Source organism: Drosophila subpulchrella, chromosome 2R, assembly GCF_014743375.2.
Source record: "Drosophila subpulchrella strain 33 F10 #4 breed RU33 chromosome 2R, RU_Dsub_v1.1 Primary Assembly, whole genome shotgun sequence".
NCBI lineage: Eukaryota > Metazoa > Arthropoda > Insecta > Diptera > Drosophilidae > Drosophila > Drosophila subpulchrella.
The window spans coordinates 8,961,343-8,984,991 of record NC_050611.1 but is presented as its reverse complement, the minus strand read 5'-3'; the positions used below and the strand labels follow the sequence as shown (position 1 = coordinate 8,984,991).

Here is a 23,649-nt window from a genome sequence, read left to right as displayed (position 1 = left end):
TGTAAGCAACACATATGGATCTGTATATTTACAAAAATAAAATTCCAACTATTCCATTCAATCGAACCTACTCAAATCATTATTTGCACTCGATTTCTTTGTTCCAGAAACGGTTGTGGAGGAAACTACTTCAAAGTCGTCATCTGCGGGGGTGATTTTTCCAGAACTCGCGGATGGATCGCCGAAAGGATTGGCCGTCAGTCGAGTCACTTTGGGCAATGGTTCCGGCGGAGCAGGTTCATCAGCGACTGGTGCTTCTGGAGTGTCCTCCACTGGTTTCCTTTTCTTCTGCTTTTTGCTAACTAATGCATCTCTGCGCACAGAAATGCCAGTATCCTCGCTCTTGGGCAACAGATCACTTAGATCAGTCTCCACATCGGCCACTTCCGGTTTCAGTTTTTCCTGCAGAGCTGCCAAAGCAATCAGCAAGGCTTCCTCCGTTCGAATGGTTCGGGATCCTTGCCGGGGCAGAACATTCACGTAGTGATCGAACAGCAGCTCCGGATCATCCACAGTCAGCTTTTCGTCGTTGGCCAGCGCAGACTCCAGGCCCTGCAGTCCTCCAAACACGATAAGCATGTGCTTAAAGCTATAGGATTGGCTAGGAACCTCATGGACGTTGGTGCCTCGATCCGAGGTTCCCAGCGTCACATCGTAGCCGGAATCGTAGGGTGATTTTGTGAAAATCTCCGACAGTGAGTGGGCGATGCGCACCTGGTAGCCCCAATAGACGCCAGTTTCCCGACGCGGCTCATCAGGGCTGACGAGGGTTCCGCGCTGTTTTCTGCTAGACTCTGGAGGTAAAAAGTATACCTTAGTTAAGGATTTAGAGCAACTCATATTTATAATTAGGGCCTACCATTTTGGGGTTCCATTTTCACAGTCACCCTGACGCCGGGCTCAATGGCCTTGTCCACCAGAACGTCGTTGAGCAGTCCTACATTTGCGTAGCTATGCCCCTCCTTGGCCTTCTTGTCACATATGACGCCCTCGCGATACCGGAACTTGCTCTGCATCCGGAGATGGTGCGGCGTGTCTAGAGGATTCAGCAGCCCGGAATACTTGAGGTCCTTGTGCAGCGGAAAGAAGTACTTGCGCAGATACTGCGGGCACTCCAGGTACTGCAGGATGCGGGCCAGTTGCAGGGAGCTGCTGCGCACGGTGCCAGTGCCAGTGCCCTCCGCATCCGGCTCGTAGCTGCGCTTCGTTTCGCGGGCAGTGGCTATGCCCACGTCGTCGAAGACGATCACCTCGTTCACTCGAAAGATGCAGGCTGCCCGGGCTATTTGACCGGCCACATAGGCGCGCAGCTCGGCGGATTGGGCATTCTCGAGAATGGAACCGGGCACAGCTATGCTCAGGGTGGAGGGATTGGGCCTGTCCTTCGTCTGGGCTCCATTGGCGGCCTGCTCCGCTTGGGACTCCGCCTCCTGTGCCTGCTGCAGCTCCTTGAGCAGCTTGTCCTGCTTGCGCTGGCGCTTCAGCGCCTTCCGCTCCTCGTTCACCTTCTTCCAGGATTTGTGCGGCTCCGTGGGCTTGCCATTGCTGGCTGCGGGGGCGGCGGGCATGGTTTTAATTAAGAATTATCAAAGTTAAAACGCTGACAACAAACCACGCACGTGCAAGACAACAATGTTCTGGTATGTTGGTATTAATCGATGTATGGTATTTTTTTAAGGAAAACTGCGATAGGCAACAGTACTCTCTCCAGTGAGAGAACCACTTTGGCCTTTTGAGGTTTTGTGGTACGATAGGTATAAATAATACTAATCTACAAGGTCAAAGCTCTTAAAAATGCTAATTTAAGTAACAAATTCAGTTATATTGACATTGCTTATTAATACAATGCATTAAATAATATATTAATACATATTATTGCTTAGGTGTGGTTTACAATTCAATTAGGCATAGATACATTCTTATTTGAACCGCTAATTTTAGTATATTATTAAAATAATTTGTTTAGAATAATATTATTTCATAGGCTTTTTTAGATGTTATATAAAAAACTATATTTGTAAAATAAGTTTTAAAATTTCAATTTAAATGCGAAATATTTTGCCTTTTTTTAATCTACATAACGATATTTTGAAAAAAAAAACTTGTTTTGAAAATAAATAAGATAGTCTTGTAAGCCAAATTTTAAACTTCAAATTCCGTTACATTTTCGTGTGCCTACGTTGCCACCCCCTGCAAACTGACGTCACAATTGCCCCCCTTTGGTATTTTCCAATAGTATTTTTTCACCCACACGCCAGAGAGCTTCCCCGTGAGAGAACTTTCGCTGAGAGCGAGCTTTGCGGGAGCAGCGAGTCTATTTAAGCAACCCGCAATCCAAAACTTTTTGTAATTTTTTGCCTGACTCGGAATCGGAATATAGAGGCTTCTGCTAGCGATATATTTCACCGTTCGCACTTGTTTACGTTTGCCATTAAAAATATTCAAAAAAAATCTACCAAGTAACAGCGGTTGAATCGCCGGTGGGAAAGTTGTAGAACGTGTGCCGTTGTGCGTCGGTGGATTGGTGAATTATGTGCGTTTAAAAATTGAAAAAGTAATTGCAGCGAAGAGAAAAGCCCGAAAAACCGAAAAGCGTGCTCGCCAATTAACTCCAGTTTCGCCCCGCCCCCCGCCACCGCCCGCACTCACCTGCTCTCGCTCTCTCTCTCTATCTTCAATTGTGCAAGTGTATGTAAAAATGTGAGAGAAGAGAGCAAAAAAAACCACACTACGTGCGCGTAATAAAAAACGAGGTGGGTGGTGGGCGGGGGGTGGTGTAGGTGGCCTACCGTGCCAGCCCCCTTCCCTCCCCCCAAAAAATACAATATACATACATACAGAAATCTACCTATCCGTTGCTGTTGTTGTTGTTGTTGTTACTTGAAGGTTTTTTTCGGTGGGGGACAATCAATAAACACGAGAGCTGCGTGTGAAAAAGAGAGAGGCAGAGGCGGGGAAACAGAGAGAGAGATAGTGGAGTGCAGGTGGAGAAAGGGGATCTCGTGAGAGAGAGAAAGGGAGCGGGAAAAGAGAGAGGCTTGCGCATATGATTCAAATGCCGGTTTTGAGCGCACTTTTTCCAAGTCTTAATTACCAAACAAGTGCATCGATCACTTAACTAATTACTTCTAATCAGCATTTAATTTACAAGATCATATCTGGCTTGAAATTAGGCCTAATTAGCGACAACCTCTTCGAAAAATAACTGACAATGCAGCTGCACTATCGACTCCTATCGATAATCGAAAATTGGGTCAGGGGCGACTGCCTTGCAAGATGCCAATCAGAATTTGCCCATATATTATTACAAAGCTAAAAAAATGGTGAACAATAAGAAACACAATTTTTGGGGGCCAGTGTAGGAGTTGCAAACAGCAACAAAATCAACCGAAAATACAGCATATACACCTCAACGATTTCAGGTGGCTGCTAAAGTATACACAAACAAAAATGTTTATTTAGGCCAAATAAATTGAACAATTACATGGGCGAAAAGCCGAAAAACCGAAAAACCTGTTTCTCTTTAAAAGTTTAAACAAAAGTGAAACATAAATCAATGATAAGCATGCGCTGTGCAGAAAGCCAATAAGTTTCTTTAATTGCTTTTGCGAGATGCCAACCAAAATTCGGCCATACATTATTTAAAACCCAAAAACACAATTTTGGTTGCCCACTATAGCAGTTGAAAAATAAACAACAATTGCGGTTAAGCACACTGAGAAATTAAACACAAAAACAAATATATTTATTTAAGCGAAAAATACTTTCGGCTTCTGAGTTAATCAAACAGTTTACACGAACGAAAAACAGATAGTCAAATTTAAATCCTTTATTAAAATGGGGAGCGCTATTATTTTCAGATTTTTAGATAGAATATTTAGTTTAAAAACTTGAAACAAAATAGCTGAAAATTTAATAAAAGAGAGCAAAGAATTTAGAATGTGGACTTAGACCTCGTTATTATTTAAAGTTCAAATAAAACCGAAAAATAAAAAGTTGCTAAACATGCGCTGTGCACAATTCCAATTAGCTTAATTGCAGTAGTTCGTCTTATTGGCTTTTCAAATGTGTATCGCATGGAAAACAGAAATCGTTAAAATCTCAGTAAAAACGCTTTTCCCATCAAAATGTAATAAACGAATTTTTGTTAAAACATCAAAGTCCACGCTCAACACAACAACAACAGCAACAGCAACAAGAAAAACCTGCAGGAAAGTAACAAATTAAATTTGGTTTTAGCCATAAAGAGCGAGAGACAGGCGAAGGAAAAAGGCCAAGAAGAAATAGCAGAAGAAAAGCAGGAGGAGCAGGTGAAACAGGTGGACGCAGGAGATTCGCCACCAAAAAAAAGGAAAAACAACATCGCCAGCAGGTGACAGCCAAGCAGAAAGTCAGGTGAGTCCCACTTCGCATTCGAATCCATTCCATTTCCACGGTTTTATGCCGATTCCGATTCTGCTGCCATTTCTGTTTGCCTCCCCGTGCGATTAAATATTTCACGCGCTTATCAATTGCTCAAGGGTTGGCATGGCTTGATAAACAAACACAACTAAAAAGCAAACAGAAATTAAATAAGCCAGCAAAGTCGCCTACTTAAGCAGGTGGGAGAGCCAGGTGGGGTGATATGGGGGTGCTGGGGGACCGCAGTGCTCAGGAATGCCAGAGATATTCGGAAACAAGCGGAATAATATACCTTTTGATAACTGAATGGGGTTCTGGGCTAAAAAAGCTATGAATATTCGGTAGGAAACTATAATATAATCTATTACTACCCAAGAAATTAAACCGTTTAGAACCAGGAGCAATATCATTTTTTACTTACAAAGAATCGTAGAATCGAAAGTAGAGCAGGTAAATATTATTGTTATGGAGTTTATCTTTCGGTCAGGTGATTTCCAGACACTTTTTTTATGACTGTGCTCAGGTATCCGAACATAAACTCGTAAATTATTTAAATTGTTTTAGGAGCTTTTATGATGCAATAAATGAATTACTGCAAAAAGGAAAAAGGTTTGGGTAAGTTTATAAAAATTATTAATAATATGTTACAATCTGGGTAGGAATTTACATTTAATATGCTTTTTGGGCAATAAAATTCGGGGAATTTTGTTCAATTTTAACTTAGAACTTTAAACTAGAACTTATAAAAACCGTGTTGCTTTTATCCTTTCATCATTAAGTTGGCCTAAAACTTCTGATATTTGATATGCTTATTGTGCAAAAAAAATATATTCTGATAGAAAGAATACCTTTATATAAGGAGCTTGAGGATCTGAATATACTAATATACTGAATAATTTAATGCCAGAATTTCGGAGAATTTTTTTGTCTTAATTTAGAACTAAAAACTAGAACATATAAAAACCGTGTTGCATTTATTTTTGAATCAACATGTTGGTCTAAAGTTTCTGAATGCCTTTGAAATACACCTAAAGCTAAAGTCCTTGGTTACATCTGGGGCTACATTTTCCGTAATCCAACTACTTTTCTTCTTTTGAAAATCCTCTTTTCTCCTTTCGCAACTGAAATCCCGATAACAGTCCTCGATGAGCTGTATTTGTAATTAATTCCATTTTGTATACTTGGCATTCTCGCAGCGAATGGGAACGAAAAGCTGGCAATACAGTTGGCCAACAGGCGAGAGACAACCATCCATCAGCGGCAAAACACACAATTTCCAAGCCAAATTCAATTCCAAGTTGAGAGGGCGAGGTTGTGGGGCAGATACATAGATAAATAAATTGGTGGCAGGGCAGGGCGACTTCAATGCGTATTCGACTCAATGGGGCCCCGGGGCCACCACCCTTGAAAGGTCCTTATGCCGTTCCCTTTCCCCATTGTCGTAGGACGAGAGCGGATTCCCGTCATGTCCTCACGTTTCCTGGACCCGTGGAGCTTATGGCCCGGCTTAGTTTCAGCTGGGATTCCTCGTTTATTGATTGATTTTCCCCGTGGCTTCGACCAAACCATAATGGGCCGCGCTCTGGAATAAAAAATCATCAGTAATATTTTTGCCTGGCAATGGGAAATGATGTTCTAAAAATACAAAGCGAAATTTGTAGTTAAGCTCCGCCCCTCAACAAAAAAAAAAACGAACTAATGAAAAAGTTACCAGTCGGCTTTAAGGCAGTTTTTATTGACAAGAGTCCTTTGGCTTCCTTTCATGTTTTATATTTTTTAGGTATCCCGAAACTGGAATTGACAAGGGTGAACGGCGGCACGTGAAAAACTCATCATAAAACCGAAAGGACAAAGGCGTCGAAGAACGCTTTTTTATTGTCCTCGTTTTTTTTTTTGGGCTCTTTGGTATTTTGTTTTTATTCCCGCCGATATACATCTTTCATTTCATTCTCTTTTATGCCAAACAATTGGCTGGGAAAATTGTTTTTAAATTCTGATTCGCAATTAATTTTTGCAATCCAGAAATAGAACGCATCGCGTAAACAAAGGCAACACGGCGTATGCGCAATATTCGCTGTGTATTCAATTTCCACCTGGGCGAAAAACATGAAAATCAGCTTTGGAAACTTAGTTGATATTATTAATTAGTTTCCCAAGTTTTTGAGTTGCGGCGATAATGCCTCGAAACTCGGACGGATGTTGATAAATTATGTGTAAATATGAAATTTCCATGCCCAAACTGAGTCACACTCTTCAAAAAAGTTATTGCGCATAATTTGCGTCTTCTTCAAAAAGTGGCCCACAACATTATTTTGGTGCTGCCTGAATAAATAATCATAATTTTCCCCTTGCTCACCACGCCACCCCAGCAATCAAAGAAAAAAAGCGAAATGAAAAGAAATATTCACACAGCAAAAATTTAATTGTTTGGCCAAAAGGAAAGAAGAAACGAACGGAACGAAAACGGCCAATAAAAGCCACGACCTTCGGCCAAGAAAAAGCGAACAAAAAATTAAATCAAACCACCCAACACGGCCCTCTTTCTTTATGTACGTATGTACTATATATGTACGTAGTGCTCGGGGGGATCCAGATTTCTTTTCAGATTCGGGAAGCTCTTCAATAATTTGCTTTTTATGTCGTAGACGCAATTTTGTTCCACCAATTAGAATGGGAAAATCGATTCGAGACGGCCGCAGAATTTAGACACATTATTAACAGATGATTCGGTTATTTTTCTAATTGAAATTTAGTTAAGAGGCATTGGAAATTATTACATGCATTCTAGAAAGGCTTAAGGTTTTTTTAGTTCTTACATTCTTTTACTGATTTGAGACAGCCGTAAAATTCAGACCCACTATATCAAATGGTTCTGTTTATTTTTGTTTTTGTTATTACCAATTTATTTTAAATTGTTGGGCGCATTTTAAAAGGATTTAATATTTCTTTTTATTTAATACTTACTGAATTACAGAATTTCTAAACTTTGTTTGTTGAGTAAAATGTGTTGTTTATCATTTAATTATAGTAATATATAATAACATAATAATAATATAATAGTTTCTTATAAACTGGATTTAAGATATACTAAGTATTTAATTTTAAGGTTTCTCATAAGCCACAATTCCAAACCATTTTGTTTGTCAACTTCTGGCGCTTTTGTGAGCCAAGTGGGATTTAGTTGTCGTGTTTGCAGGAAGCCCCCTCCTTTACCAGCTTCGTTTTCTTAGCTCATTTGATTATACGAACTTGGGAAGTTTTCCTTACTTTCCTCTTTTTTTTGTTGCCGTCTAAGACCTTTTCGAACTAATTAGGAGGGCAACCGCATTTTGCTTTGATGGCAGGGCCAAAGTTTCCATTGGCTTTCCTTCGCCTGATCCCAGTCATTTGGCCTCCTCGCTCCCTGGATACTTAACTTGATTAAGTTTTATTTTTCCCACACATATATATATATATATGTATATATAAAAGATAAAGTTAGGGAGCCGCGATAAGCAGACGCGGCACGTGAGGCAAAAACTATTATTAGTTGACAGAGTTCAAAATAGATTACGTATACGCCGCCGTCAGCCAATTAACTACCGATCTACGGGCCCATTGATCCCATTCGGTTCGGTTTCTCCATTTATCGGTGTCTCGATTTCAGTTTTCCCAGCTTGTCAATATGCCACAGATGTCACTTCTTGTGGGGCAGCCGATGACAGGTCCCCTGAAATGTGTCATCGTCCAAATGCGAGCTAAAAGCTGGCCGCATTTTCATTTCGTTTCTGCCCGCTGCGGTTTATTAGTCGTAAATTTTGGACCTGCTTTTGTGCGAAAGCCATAAATTTCATTGTCTCTGTGTGGACTTTAATATGCACGGCATTTGTCTGCAGCTCAGCAGAAAAAGTGCTGAATGCCGAAATAAAAAACCGACCCACGCACAGGATCTGCAAATATATATAAAACATACATGTGTCAGCAGTCTGGCGAGAAGAGGAATGGTAATATTGTGGGCCAGATTGACCCACTGACTTCTCGTCTCGAGTCTGTCTCAATCTGAAATCCCCGGCGACTGATAACTTATCTGCCGCCCACTGACGCATTTGCCGCGGACTTACTTATATCTAAAGTCTTGGCTTATCACTATATATACACGTATATCTCCTATGTGCATGCTAAATAGGTTTGATTCGATGACGCCGTTTGCCTTCAACCGATTTAAATTCTGAGTGCTTTCACTGTCCATGTTTTCATTATTAAAATGGTAATACATCTGGAGGTTGCTAAAATAATAGGAGTTTTCTAAATGGTTTATATCTTAAGTAGGTCTAAGGTCATCATAAGCGATCTTTAATATGTTTATTGACAGCTTCTTTAAAGAAGTGGACCTAGTAATGGAGGTTTTATTTTTTAAAATGGAATACATGTTCAGTTCTTTTAATATTTTCATTATTAAAACGGAGACATCTGGAGACTACTAAAATAATAGGAGTTTTCTAAATGGTTTATATCTTAAGTAGGTCCAAGGTCATCATAAACGATCTTAAAAATATTTATTGATTATTATATTATTAATGAATGTTTTATTTTTTAAATGGTATCTTAAATTAAATAAATAAATAAAAATAACAGCTTGTGCTTGGTAAAATACTTATTAAAACATATTTTTAAGTCTGGCAAAATATTTTAAAAAATCATCATAATGTATTCCATTTAAACTATTCAGTTTGCCTATCTCCAAGGTCGGAGCTTATCATTATATCGTGTACTCGTGTGTATGTGCCGCCAAAATGAGTTTGATTTGATGACGCCTTTTGGCCGATGACACCTGCGGTTCCGAGTCCTCACTAATTAGAAAAACTTTTCTAGTGCGATGGTAACTTTTAACTTTTGTTGATTGCAAAACTTTGCTTTTTATAGTGGCCAGGTGGGGGAGGGTTCTTATGGTTTTCAGAGGGTATGGTGGATGGAAATGATTGACTGGCTGATGGGCAGCGGCATTATCTGGCTGCTGTTGCCAGTCTATTTCCCTTACGGGCTGTCCCACTCACGCACTTTGCAGAGCTACTGCTTGGTATCTGACAAAACTTTGACTTTCATCGATTTAACAATTTTTCCCCTTAACCCCTGTTGGGTTAAGACCCCCTCCCCCCTCCGCCCCCCTGAACCACTCCCGTGCCCGAAGGCCAGCTGACGAGCTTGTTGTGTTGCCCACAGGCAAACATCAAAAGTCAAGCAGCTGCGTGACGTCAATTGGAGCCACGAAGCGAAGGCCGCCGGAGTGGTGGTGGTGGTGGTGGGTGGCTCTTGTTTGCCCCCGTCTTATGGAGAGAGTGGTCAAAGGAACGACCCACACATCCCAAAACGGGCCGGCATTACTTCTATTTGCCCACGTACAGTTTGTAATCTTTGGCCGCTTGACGAGTCACTACCCAGTTACATACATATAAATAGATTTTGTATAAGTACGAATGGCTGTTTTCAAGAAATTGGATAATTGCTTTAGATTCGATTGTTCCAATGAAAGGTAGTTATTCTCTGCTCAGGCATGGGAAGCCAGGGCAAACAATTTCACCCGAGTTAAGTGACATGTTGACTAGTTGGGGCATGGGAAAGTTTTAAATATAACCAGATATTGGATACTTTAAAGTTATATATAGAAATAAAATACAGCCAGTGGAATGGTAGCCGTGGTCTATAAGAAAGTTGCTATTTAAAAGTGCTTGAAATTACTACAAGACACCAAAGAGATATTTTAATAGTCGATTGAGAATTAATTTAAAGACTAATGACCTTAATAATAAAACAATGGAACCTCCAAAATACGTTTACAAAAATTCTACGATAACTTTTTGACCAAGATTATTACGCATTGCATAAAAGATACTCTTTTTTCAGCCAATTTTTTATTTCTTCTTTAAAAAACTTATATACTAAAAAGTTAGAGACCTGGAATTTTAATAATTCTGCTAATTAACCAGCTAAGTTCCCAGCTTGATTAGAGGTTCCGAAAGGGGGTTTTAAAGTCTCCTTTTTTGATAATGTTCAAAGAGGACTGCCACCCACCTTGGCAAACAGAAAACGCGCCTGGCATTCAGGCTATTTATGAAATACTTAAGTGACCTTTTCTCTGAAATTTCCTTTGAATAACTGCCCACACATGGCAGACTTTGGGGGCATCCTAATTGATAATTTAAGGGCTTTCTGTCTAGGCCCACACCCCCGTAACCCCAGTGCGTATAGTCAAGTTTGCAAATTAAGGGTGTACTCTTCGGTCGAGAGCAGCCCGACTTAATTTATTTCTCTCCGAACCGAGCTGTACTGCCCCAAGACATTGCAGGCAATTTAATTATGGAATATTTATTCAACTGAGAGATGTGAAATCTGTTTTATTATTTAATCCTGGCCGCATGTGTATCCCATGGAAATCTCTTGGTCCCAAAATGATGTTTTCTTGTTGACATTATTTTGTGGCAATGGGAAATGTTTTTTTTATTTTCGGCAGTAGATTCGTTTTCCTTTTGTTTGTTGATTTTAAGATTATTTGGTTAAGTTTTGAACCCATTGTTCGGTCTTATGTTTTTTGCTATCTCTTGTTTTGTCCCTTTTTTTCAGAAAAGGTTCTGGACCTTTGATTCGGTGTCAAAAAGCTTAAAGTGTTGAAACAAGTTTAAAGCCCGTTTAAATTCAGTGAAAATTTGACTCTGCCACTTTCTCTCTTTCCTGGGTACTTTTTTCCTCTGAATTTACCTTATGTTTCTCCGTCACCCAAGTCTTAGGACCAACATTAATTTTTACCTAAAAAGTTTTGGCAAATTCTGCCACGTGTAATGGCCATAAAACACTGGCAAGGGTGGCTGTGGATGGAAAAAAAGAAAAACAACGATGAGTTGAGTAAATTTAATTTTTCATACCAAACTGTTTTGGGGGAGGCCAGTGAAAACATTTGCCAGGATAGAGGGTCTTGGGGGCATAAAATCCCAGCTACATGTTGCGCTTTTGTAAAGCTGACTTTTTAAAAAAGATATATGTGCACATTGTACATATTTGGTGCATATATATGTGCGAGCTCTGCGACTGCCACGCCCACAGAAAAATATACACAAACTCTCAGAACATATGCAACCCATAAATAAACATAAGTTGTCGCTGGTGTTCCCATTTCGTTGCTCTTTTTCTTTATGGGCGCCAAGCAACAGTTTTTATTCTCCTTATATATATTTACATACGATTTTTATCCCATTTCCATTGTTGTTGCGGTCGAAAGGGGAATACGAAAAAAAAGATAAAGTTTTGAGTGGGTCGAAAATCGGGGGAGGGGAGTGATTGTATTTTATTTCACAGACTTTCGACGGCTTCTGATTTAAATATTTTTTTTGCTTGTTATTTCTGGCTTCGTTCGTAAGTTTTATGACATTTTAATAAGCTTGGCAGTTTATTTCTCAGTTGATTTATTTGCCAATTGTAGTGTCTGAAAGAAATCATTGAGTTAAGCTGAATACAATTTTATTGATCTTTCGAAGAATTTATTTAAATTAATTTTATTATTTCTGGTAGCTGGATATATTTAATTAGCTGATTTTTGAACACCTAATGGGTTGGCATTTTATTGCTTAATTAAATTATCTTTACGGAAGTGAAATTAAATTGAGGCAAACATCTGCTGTAGATAGTATCTACTAGATACATATGTGTTTATTTGAATAATACATTATAGTTACATTTCCTTTTAAAGGACAAGATAAAGCTTTTATTAAATAGTTATTTTATTCACAATATTTATACTTATAATGCTATGTTTTAATTATATTGTGTTTATTTTGCTTATAACAAATGCATAGTATATTCATAAAATGTGTACAAATATAATTTCTACCACATTTAAATGACGTGTTGTTGTGTTTTCCAATCGATTTGATTAGCACATTTTGATTTAAAAAACTAATTGTCCAAGCGAGTGTAATTAATTCATTGAAATCGCTTCGCTGAGCATTTATTTAGAAATGAAATGAAATATTTTTCCGTCAATTGCTTTGGACATTTAACACAACGCCGAATTGCAATTTGTTTTACCATTTTTTTTTTTGGTTGGCCCGATACAATGCTAATTATGCAATTAATTTGCGGCCTTTGTCAATGGCTTGTGTCTAATCACTGTCCCATTTGTTTGGGACGCACATATTTTGAGTTAAGTGTCCAAGTATCCGAAACCGTAAATTTGTGGTACTCAGCGTAGAATGGCGAGAATTTCTGAGCGATTTGAATATTTAAATATGCATTCGGAGGAAGTTGGGCACGACGAGTGTCGCCGTCGACTAAATGGCCTCAGTTTTATTTATCGCACGACAAATGTCACTCGAGCGTTTCAAATGCCTGTCATACTTGCCGCTTTTTCATCAACTTTTTCTCCTCCACCGTTTTTTTATGTCGTTTTTGGTGCAATGACAGGTATTACACGTCATCGGCTTATGGAATGGTGTTGTTTTGTTTTCGCTTGTTTGAATTGGCCGATTGTTTTTTGGTCGATGTGCTGTGGCTAATTTTAAGTGCCCATTTAGTATGGGTCCAATGCAGGACAGGCACTCGATGTCACCGCCAGTTGCAGTTGCAGCTACCATTACAGCCTAGTTCGCCTTGTCGAACCCACTTTCTGGCACTTGTAGGTATAGGAAACATTCTACAAAACAAACCCATACAAAACATGAAAAATAAAACACAGTTTGAGGTCTTTTAGTGGCCCACATATGAGGTATATTGCTAAAAATTTGAAATGGTTCGTTTGGTAACTAAAATAATATTATTTTCATTTATAAGAGTTAAATAAATCATAATAACAAATAAATCAGCTTAATAGAAAAAGCCAACATCAAAAACATCAGTGTAAAGCAGTGTAAAGCAACTCTGCTTTTTTCCCTGCCGCCACACAAGCAGTATACAACATATATTTCATTAAGCAAAATCAAAATATAACAACGCAATTCAGAGGTTCGCATCTTGCCATTAGGCGAGAAAAGCTCTGAGTTTTCTCTGCTGCCACACAAACAGTATACAACAGCGGTTGCTCGAATTATGGGAAAGTCCTTATAGATTTTAAAATTCTGAATGTTGTTTTTTTAATATCGAAACCTACCTCTAAGTAATTGTTACAGGAAATCGTAAAGTCGCTTTCTTCAGAACACATTTTTATTAATTTAATATTTTCCCTAATTTATTCTTACCTAAAAATGTTATTTCTAGAAATTCTGTTTACCCAAGTTGGCCTGTATGTTTGAATATGCACATGACGTCATTGTCTCCTTGTTGGCTAAGTGATTTCCAATGCAGTCGGCAATGCAGGCCAAGTGGAAGGGTTGGGGAAACGGAAAACGGGAAACTGATTTGCATAAATGTCGGGCGGACGTGGTGGGGTGGATAATAAAGTGGCGAGTGGCTAAAGTTGCGGCCATGGGAACCCCATGCATATCATCAAAATGGCACAAACTGAAAAACACAAAATTTGCGTTCGCTTAGCACATTTCGCACATTAACCCACATGCAAAAAATAAAAAATGGGGGGACGGCCAAGGAAAGCCTTGTTTTGTCTATTGTTCACGTTCTTTTTTTTGCCATTTTCAAGGCAGAAACCTTTCTCAAACGGCTTTTTGCATAATTATCCAGAAGGTAGAAAACGAAAACGTTAAACAAGGCGACCTGGTTTCAAAAAGGTGCACATGCAAGTGCTTATATTTAGATATTTCAGCCAGGAATAATTATAGCCCGCTTGCAAAGTTTCCAGTTTATTTAACTCGCTTCCTTGTTTGAGGTCTAATTAATTGAGTCGGCTTAATTGCATTGCGTAGGTGTGCTTCCCTATATGTCTATAGTATATATAGGTATGTTCATATCTGAGTTTGCCTTTCCAATTTGCATTCCGTGATGCCACAATGTATGCTGCAGTAATTGCCAAATTGCAAGCAAATTTGCAAATGCCAAATGCTGCTTTTGTGTCTCATATTGCAGAACAATGGCTAAGTTCTCTGTAATCAGGAGAGTTGGCAGGTTGGCAGGTTGGCAAGGATTTCCTTGTTTATAAAGCTTTCAATCCGAAATTAAATAGCCAAAACAGACAATGGGGACTTTCGAGAATTAGTTGGTGATGAAAATACCATTACTGCATCATTTAAAATGTCATAGGACATACATTCATTCTGGGCTTAGAAAGTTTTTAAGTCTTCAGTTAATGTGAGTGATTTAAGGCCGTTTTCTCGAGTAAGAGTTAAAGTAAGAGTTTGCTAACCGAAAACCTATAGAACAGATAAACTTGTCGTAAAACTTATCAAAGCTAGAAAATATAATATTTTATAAGTCCTTGAATTAAGCTGTCACATAACCGGTTCGAGAAATACTTAACAGGGAGTTACTATACATTTTATTATAATCGACCTAAACACTAGGAAAGTTACTAGAAATAAACATGAAAATGAATTTTAATCTTAGCCCCCGAAAACGTGCTTCTCAGCGCTCTTACAAAGTTGTAAATTACATGTTTTCTCGAGTAACAGTTAAAGTGAGAATATTCTAACCGAAAACCTATAGAAAAGATAACCCTGTCGTGATATATATATGTTAGTTCGTCTTTAATTTATGAGAGCTAAAAATAATAACATAATATAATAAATCCTTAAATTCAACTGCCACATAAACGATTCCAGAAATACTTAACAGGCAGTTATTATATATTATATAATAATCGACCTAAACACTAGGAAAGTTACTAGAAATAAACATGAAAATGAATTCTAATCATAGCCCCCGAAAACGTGCTTTTCAGCGCTCTTACAAAGTTGTTAAATACAAGATTTCTGGAGTAATAGTTAAAGTGAGAGTTAGCTAACCGAAAACCTATAGAATAGATAACCCTGTCGTTAAAACAAGTTGTATATCTTAATTCGTCTATAATTTATGAGAGCTAAAAAGAATTACATAATATAATAAATCCTTAAATTTAACTGCCACATAAACGATTCGAGAAATACTTAACAGGCAGTTATTATATATTATATTAGAATCGACCTAAACACTAGGAAAGTTACTAGAAATAAACATGAAAATGAATTCTAATCATAGCCCCCGAAAACGTGCTTTTCAGCGCTCTTACAAAGTTGTTAATTACGCTTTGGAACACTTTTAATTATCGGCAAGCTCACACCCGGGAGCAAACACCCAAACAGATAATATCCACACACAAATTGGCCTGTTTTGCGCTGTTCGCATGGCCGTAATCCCCGTTTTGGGCCTTTTAGTTTATCGTCTTAAAATTGGGCAACGGCAATCAATGCGCCAAACGAACTGGAACAACAAACACTTAGCCACTCGGCTTTTGTTGCTATTCGCCGTGTGTTTTTCTGTTTTTATCTATACTGCCATGTTGTTAATTGCCGAAAAACTCGGCTACAAGTTTTACTTTTCTTCATGTTTTGTTATTCGTTTTTCAGTATATCCCCCCCACATTTTTTTGATTTTTTTTGCCTTTTTGCTGGGCTTGTTTGCTTTGAGCACGCGCCGCTTAAAACTGCCACGCGCAACAAATTTTTGGGAGATGTTGCGAGGGAAGGAAGAACCGTGTTTAAAATTAAACTGAGAAAACGACAGGCGAATAGGAACGTTTTTATGGGAAACGCGCGGGGGCAGCAACAAATGTAGATAAACGTTTTGTTACAACACATAATCGCTTTTCCTAGGGTGGAGGGAGATACAGATAGAGATACAGATACAAGCACATCCGTTTACTCACTTCTCTAAGGGTAGAGGGCACAGTAAGCACTGTAGATACGGAAATTAATCCGGCAAACGTCTTGAAAATTTTACGAAAATTTTAATTCTGATTTTTTCAACCTTACAAATTAGTAATGTCTATTTTAGAAAACTTTTTCCTTAATATTTTTTAAGATGATTATACAGAGAATTATTAATAATTATTAAAGGGTGTACTGATTCTTGCTTTGTGAAATAATTTTACAACTAACTAACTTACTTTGTTAAATCTTTAAAAAATCTTTAGTTAGTCCACTAAAGATTCCAAAGTTGTAAAAGCCTTAAGCACCATTATATATATATACAATATTTTGTGATGTATTTTTATATATAAAGATTTACTGTAGGTGTTCAGTGTACCTAAGCCCTTGCATTTTATGTACTCGTGGGTGGCTGTTGTCGCTTTCGCCGCTTCCACCTTTAAAGTATCTGAATCTTCATCTGCAGACGAGTATCTGTATCTGTTGCCCGCCTCGGCGAACAGGCAACATAATTGCTCACTAATTTAACGCTAATGGACATCAATTTAAGCATCCATCCAGCAGTTTATCATTCTGGCCATAATCGCTGGATGGCAGGGAGGATCTGGAGGAGTTGGCTCACCCAATGGCTGTCTTAAAATTGTGCGTGGGAAGCCTTGGGAATTTAACTATTTATAGCCAACAGACGAAGGGCTCCAAATGGACAGAAGACAGATGGCAGGTCCTTGACAAGTTTAGAGAATTTCACTGGGTTGATTAATTCGGAACTAAGATTCCTGTTAATCATTTGTGGAGATGGATTCAAAGTCTGGTCAGGACAATCCTAGGACATTTCATTGAACTCGAATAAAATTTGCCAGACATATTTCGGAATATTGTAAAGTGATTTGTGCATTTTTGCAGGGCGGCTTCAAATCCAATAGATTAAAAAATAATTGAATCGGCTCCAGACCGAGCCAAAAAGGCAAGGAACAGAGAACAATTGAGACCGGAGAAAAGCCCTGAGATGGCAAAGGTTAACTGACAAGTCGTTGTCTCACTGCCACCATAAACCCCCTCATTCTGGTTTAAAATTGAATGCGAAGGGCGATGTGTATATATGTATGCATGGTATATAGAGGCATGCTTTTCCCTTCGATATGAAATCGTGTGTATGCCCTGGTGAATTTTCTTTTTCGCTTCGCGTGGGCTGTAAAATTCCTTTTGACAGCTTTAAGCGTTCCATTCCCGATGTGAAAGTCCATATGTATAGGCACTGATAGAAATAGCACATAAGATATTCTACAAAAATCCGAAAACGCTCAGGGAAATAACGCCCAGTGAAATAATGCCCAGGGAAGTAACGTCCAGAGAATTAACGTCCAGTGAAATAACGCCCATATGGCTTTTAATTTTATAATATGTGATATTTTTTGTATTAAAAATAAAAGCTTAAACAAAATGGGCGTTATTTCACTAACACCCAGTGAAATAACGCCCATTTTGTTTAAGCTTTTATTCGCATCCATCCTATTTTTCACCATATCTCAGAGTTGAATATGATTATTAGAATTGGATAATTAGTTTTATTAAAGACTAATTTATATTTTTAGATGTAACCCATATTCAATAATAAAAATTATGTTTGTTTTGATTATTCAACTATTTTATTCAATTTAAAATGTAAATTACCACATTTAAAAGTAAAATTTGTTCTCTGTAAACAAGTACATATGTACGCATAACCCGCGTAACAAAAGGCATTCGAAATGAGTGAGTCAGCAGACCGCATCCTTCTGCCGCCTCTTTCCCGCATTTTCCACCAATTTTCCCCACATTTCCCAACCGTTTAGTGAGCCTCTCATTACGCATACGACATGTGTTCTGTTGAGCGTTAATAAATCAATACCCAGGCGTCGTATTTTGACAAACATTTTCAAGCTGATAACCTTTTTACTTTAACGTCAAAGAAAGAGACGCCATTCCAGGGTCCCTGGAGGGTGTGCGAAAGAAACAGGGCGAGTTTGGGGGAAAGAGAAAGGTAGAGGGGCAGCGTCAGTGGCAGAAACAAATAAGAAATTCGCCATTAAAGTTGCGTGACGAAGTGAAATTTGCGTCAAATACTCGCGGGACTCTCTCTTCTTCTTGCCCAAGATATACATATATGTATACATATAGGATTGTATATGTGATGTGCTGACATTTAGAGCAAACGACCCAAAAGCCTGAACTCATGTGGCGCATTTTGAGCTCAAGTGCCGGCGGCGCCCTGAAGTATGCCCCGAAATTGCTTTGATGTGGATGCGATATTTTGTTGTCAAAACACTAGCACATATAAATATATATAACATGTATTCATACGGGGTATATTGCGACCCCGCCGCCAGAGGCCCCAAATGTCAACGAGAATTAAGTGCTCGCCGCCTTATTCTTTTTCCATCTTGAGCTGCCACTTTGACGCATTGACCGGAAGAGAAAACATTTCCCTCAAACTTGAAAGTGGCAGAAAATTTGAGTTGAGGGGTTGAAAGATAAACATCTCTGGAAAATATTAAAGCCACTCGGGACAGGTAAAGTAACATTAAGGAAATGCTTTCGGCAGGGGATGTTATATTCATTAAATGGTTTGGGGGAAAAATTAAATGTTGCTACAAACTTTGGCCCAAACTTTTCTGAACGATGTAGTAAAATTTTGGAGTAGTGAAACCTGGAAAATGCCAACTTCAAAGATAGTTATGTGCAGATGCAATCTGAGCTGAAATCAAATAAATGTATGGGAAGCTTTATAAAAGCACACAAAAGCAAATGAAATTAAGTTTAAAACCACAAATGCGAAATGAAATGAATGTACTCTCAAATATTCAATTAAAATGCTCTTCCATAAAATTTAATAAATAATCTCTTTATTGACATAGTATGGAAAGGTAAAATGCACATTATGCAAACTTAATTATAAACTTGGCCATGTTTATTATTATCAAAAAACCAATAGTCATTATAACTAAATTAAACGAAACACACAATTTTAAATGTTTGGTAAAATTCCAGAAGCTTATAAATCGCATAAAAATTAAATATCCTACAAAATAGTAAAATTGCAAAAAAAAAAGTTATTTTGAGTCACAGCCAGAAGAATATTAAAACTGAACCCAAAAAATCAATTAAAATGCAATTACGGCACATGTGCCATCAAGGATATTTTCCAAGAAAATTTTGGCAAACTTTGTAGTAACTTGATTTTCCCCTAATTCCCTAGCACTTTAAAGTTTTTCCCCCGTATTAAATATCAATTTCATTAGATTATCTTCTAATGGCATACTGTGCAAAATCATGAAATCATAATTGAGGCTATTGTTGGCTCGTTTTTGGCCAAATCCTTTGCATATCAATATGTGGCAAAAACAATAGGCGATGACAATGCTCTTGAGCTGTGGCCTTGCTGGAAATGCTTTTTCTTGGTAAAACCGAATTTTCTCCGGCCGCTCTGCCATTAAAACACTTAACCCAATTCGAATTCAATAGAGTGGGGAGGTCAAGTGGGGTGGGGTTGTTTGGTTGGTTCTGGGTCTGGGTCTGGGTGAAGCACTGTCAATGACACGGGCAGACCTCGATATATGGTCATGGGACATGCATAATAATTAGGCCGCCTCGAATGCCTCTTTGTTTGAGGTCTTCCAACTGTTGAGCACATGAACTGACCATCAAATTCGAGATGTGTACATGTAGTTTGGCTAATTAGGCGCACACATTTATAGTTTGCCGTTCCTTAATGAAGTCATTTGGAGCGGGGTTTCTGATTGCCGTCGCTCTTGAACCCAAAAAAAAAAACCGAAAAACCCACACACAGGTGTCCCATTTCTGAATTGTTGACGTAATTGGATAGGCCAACTGACACAGAATTCCGACGAAGGATCCTGAAAACAGGTTGTTTGGGCAACAAAAACAACGCCAGTTGGTCGCTCATCCTTGGGATTTTGTGTCATATGGTGTTTTTGGTCCTGAATATTCTCAAGGTTGTTCTGTTGCATCTTTTTGAAGGATTATTTACGCTGTTTTGATATTTGATATCAATGGGATAAGGCTTGTGGGTACATTAAGTTGAATAATAATAAATACTTCGGCAATAAAAATAATAAGGATATATAATTTTGTCAAATCAAATATTAATATTTTTCAAGGGTTTGATTATTTTTGATAGGCATTTCTAGCACCTCCCAAAAGTTCATTACATGTAGTGTAAAACCCCTTGAATAATTCCACAAATTAACTATGAACGTAAAGCGAAAAAGTGATTCCAAATGTAAATGCAATTTTAAAGTTGGATTCAATTTCGTTTGCGAGCACAAAACTCAATTCTGCAATTTTGTAAAAGCGCAAACATGCGGGTGGCAGGGGGAGGTGAAAGGTCAGCCATCCGGAGGATACTTTCCACCCACATTGATGGTGGGCGTATGTGTGCGGTTAGGTGCTTTCACATTTCACCACCACCTGCAGCTGCAGTAAAAATGACATTAAAATAGAAGTCATATGCACATGGTTAACTTGCCACGCATAACTAAGCCGTAATCATTTTGATGGTCCTCTGGAGGGAGTATGGGATGGGATAGGGCTCGGGTTCAGGATGGGGTCTTCAACGTGGGTTCAACAGTTTACCACGTAGCCGGGTTGCTGGCCAAATTAGTTTGCCTTAATCCCATAAAAGCGCTGCATGCTGCCACCGTTGATAATGATGATGATGATGGTGACGATAATGTTGAGGATGATAACGATGCTGGCCAGCGGATAGAGAAATGAACCGAAACTGGGGAAATTTCATTATGGGAATGGGAATCCGAATGCAAAACGCGAAAATAAATGAAAATGTTAATGGAAATGGAAATGACAACATAAAACAGATGCAGCTAAAGCGGGATAAAAGTATAGATACTAGATACAGAGGCAAATAACCATCAACTGTTTTAAGCGCAAATAAAAATGTTAATATCCCCTTCCAATTAAAAAACAAACTGATAGATGTTAAAGGTTTGCACTTTTCATAAAGCATAACCTCTAAAAATAATGATTAGGTACATAGAGAATTAGATTTTACTTTTCAAACTAAGATTATATTTTTTTTAAATTATTGAATATCTTAAAAATGATGTTCAATGATCATAAATAATCATAAATAAATTTTTATCTTTGGGTTCTATATTTTTAATATGATTAGATGATATATTTATCTCAAATATATGTTATATATTGATTCTCAAAGTTTCCAATAATAAGGAATAGTGTTATAAAACCACTTCTCAAATATTGTCTTTTTTTCCCACAGTGCAGAAAAACGCAATCCTATCAAATGTGATTATTTGAATGAAAAAATGTAACTAAAGTCCCCTACAAGTAATGAAGTTTTCAACTTTTTATGAAAAGTAATCAGCTTTACTCAACGCAACCCGGCTACCTGAAGTCGCTGAAATTAGCTTATCGCTTCGTCGAGTACAGATATTAAAGTCTGAGTCAGCTGACTTTACCCATTTTACGACTGTGTAGATATAGTACATATAAACCGTCTATAACTGTCGGCCAAATGGTTGTGCATTTTTACTTTCGCTCGCCGGCAGCTGCGGAAATTGTGAGGAAATGAAAATGGTTTAACTTTTGTTTCTTGTGTGCTCTCCGTTACTTTTTTCTATTTTTCCTTCTTTTTTTTTTCTTGCTGGGGCACCTAAATCCTTGACTGATGGGTGGAAAATGGGAAAAGCGAGGGGGTAGGCATTTCATTCAGCCCCTTATTACTTGAGCCCGGGTATTTATAGTTTTCTCAGATGTTTGTGCAATTGCCATTCGTGCGGTTGCAGTGCGTTGAGTGAACCACCTTGACCCACTCTAATTGCAATTGCACCGCCTAATGCCTCATGTTCTCAGACAGAAAATAAATAAAAAAGCGAGTGAAAAACAGTCGGCTTTTGGCTTTTGGCCGGGCCAATCAGTGGAGGCACTTAAACGCCCAATTGGCTATCGAGTCGAGAGGCTTTTCAATTGAATTTCCATCGCAATCGCATTCGGAACTCGTTTCGTGGGCGGCGCAAACCTTTATTAGTTTTAAATATTTATGTGTTCCGACAGGCGGCCGCAGGGCAAGTGGAATATTAATGAACTTAATTGAAAAAGTTTGGCTCGAAACAACAGCGAACAGGAACAACATCCTGAAGTATTTTGCCCGGGCCAGAATTAATTTTCAAATTAGGGGAAATAAAATGTTGCGGGCTGACGAAGTTGAACCGAAAACCCCCACGAAATTATGCTACCCCACAATACGCAATTTACATAATTACGCACATTTCAAGGAAACTTATAAATATTTATGCTGATGTTCAAAAATTAATTTCTAGGAGAAAAATGTAGAAAGGAGCTTACAAGTTATTACCGGAGGGGTTAAAACAACAAGGTTTACAATGTATTCACAGGCACGAAAATGATTACATCCGTAGTTAAGGTCTTCTAGTTGTATATTTAATTGTTAGCAAGAAGAGTTCTTAAAATAATTACAATATTTCAAGGTCAACTTTGTTTATCATAATTTATTTATAGCACATTAATCACATTTATAAGCCCATGCCCAACCAAACAATAACCATTCGTTATCTTTCCTCATTGAAAGTGTTCTATAAGCACGTTTTTAAATGCATCAGCAGTTGTGACCTCATGTAGCCTGTTTACTGCGAATCGAAAAGACAATGCCATCGAAATCAATTTCTATAAAAATAACGAAACCCAAGTGAAAAGTGAATTACTCGTAAATTATATTTGTCGCAGCTCGTTTTTTGGGCAGAGCAGAAATTTAACATGAATCTCACGTCTGTCGTATTCGCCGAACGACCGAACCAGACCAAAATCTCAAATTGTGCAATGTTGAATCATGAGCTTGGGTTGGGTTTTGTTTTTGTTTTTGGTTGAGGTTGACTGATGGACTGATGGACTGACTGCTGGGTGGTGGTGACAACGAACAACAAAAACAGCGGCGATGGATCAGGTGGATGAGGTGGACGAGGGGCAGCGGGCGGGTAATTGCCATCTAAATGACCGACAGCCAGCAGGTGACCGTTGGCCGCAGGTTAAACTCGGAATTCCATCCATCCAATGTCGCATCTCTCCCTTAAAACCCCCTAAACCCCTGAAACCCCTGCAAAACCCCAATGGATGTATGCTTTTCGGGCGTCCCATTGCAGTTCATGTGGTGCAGTGAATTAAATGGGGGGAAAATCTGGAAAAACGAGCATCATTTTCAGCATTTTTCTATTTTCCTCTGAAATTGCTTGTAGATAAAATTATATTTGTAATATATGTCGGGAAAAACAAATGAGCATGAGTAAACAAACAAGCAAATATGTTTAAATCTGCTTATTATTACACGGATTTACTCATCGTAATATAACATTATGTTTGCTTTTGTTTTTACCAAAAAAAATACATGAAGTATTTGATAGAGATAAATCATATAATGTGCCTTTGGAAAAATATGAATATC

At 38.3% G+C, this 23,649-nt stretch overlaps 2 protein-coding genes across 4 annotated transcripts in view; one reads left to right on the top strand and one right to left on the bottom strand.

Moving 5' to 3' along the window:
- Positions 1-1,628, bottom strand: LOC119550033 (putative methyltransferase C9orf114). The gene is made up of 2 exons (XM_037858460.1): positions 860-1,628; positions 1-794 (listed from the first exon to the last, which is right to left on the bottom strand). Exons 1-2 carry the CDS (start codon positions 1,566-1,568, stop codon positions 58-60), a joined length of 1,446 nt encoding a protein of 481 aa, XP_037714388.1. The 5' UTR covers positions 1,569-1,628; the 3' UTR covers positions 1-57.
- A 736-nt stretch (positions 1,629-2,364) lies between these two features.
- Positions 2,365-23,649, top strand: part of LOC119549407 (cAMP-dependent protein kinase type II regulatory subunit) — a 35,164-nt gene continuing 13,879 nt past the window's right edge. For 2 of the 3 annotated variants that reach the window (XM_037857464.1, XM_037857466.1), the window contains exons 1-2: positions 2,365-2,554; positions 4,240-4,395. The gene's annotated coding sequence lies outside the window, so the exon portion shown is untranslated. The remainder of the gene's footprint in view (positions 2,555-4,239; positions 4,396-23,649) is intronic. The other variant, XM_037857465.1, reaches the window with a different exon arrangement.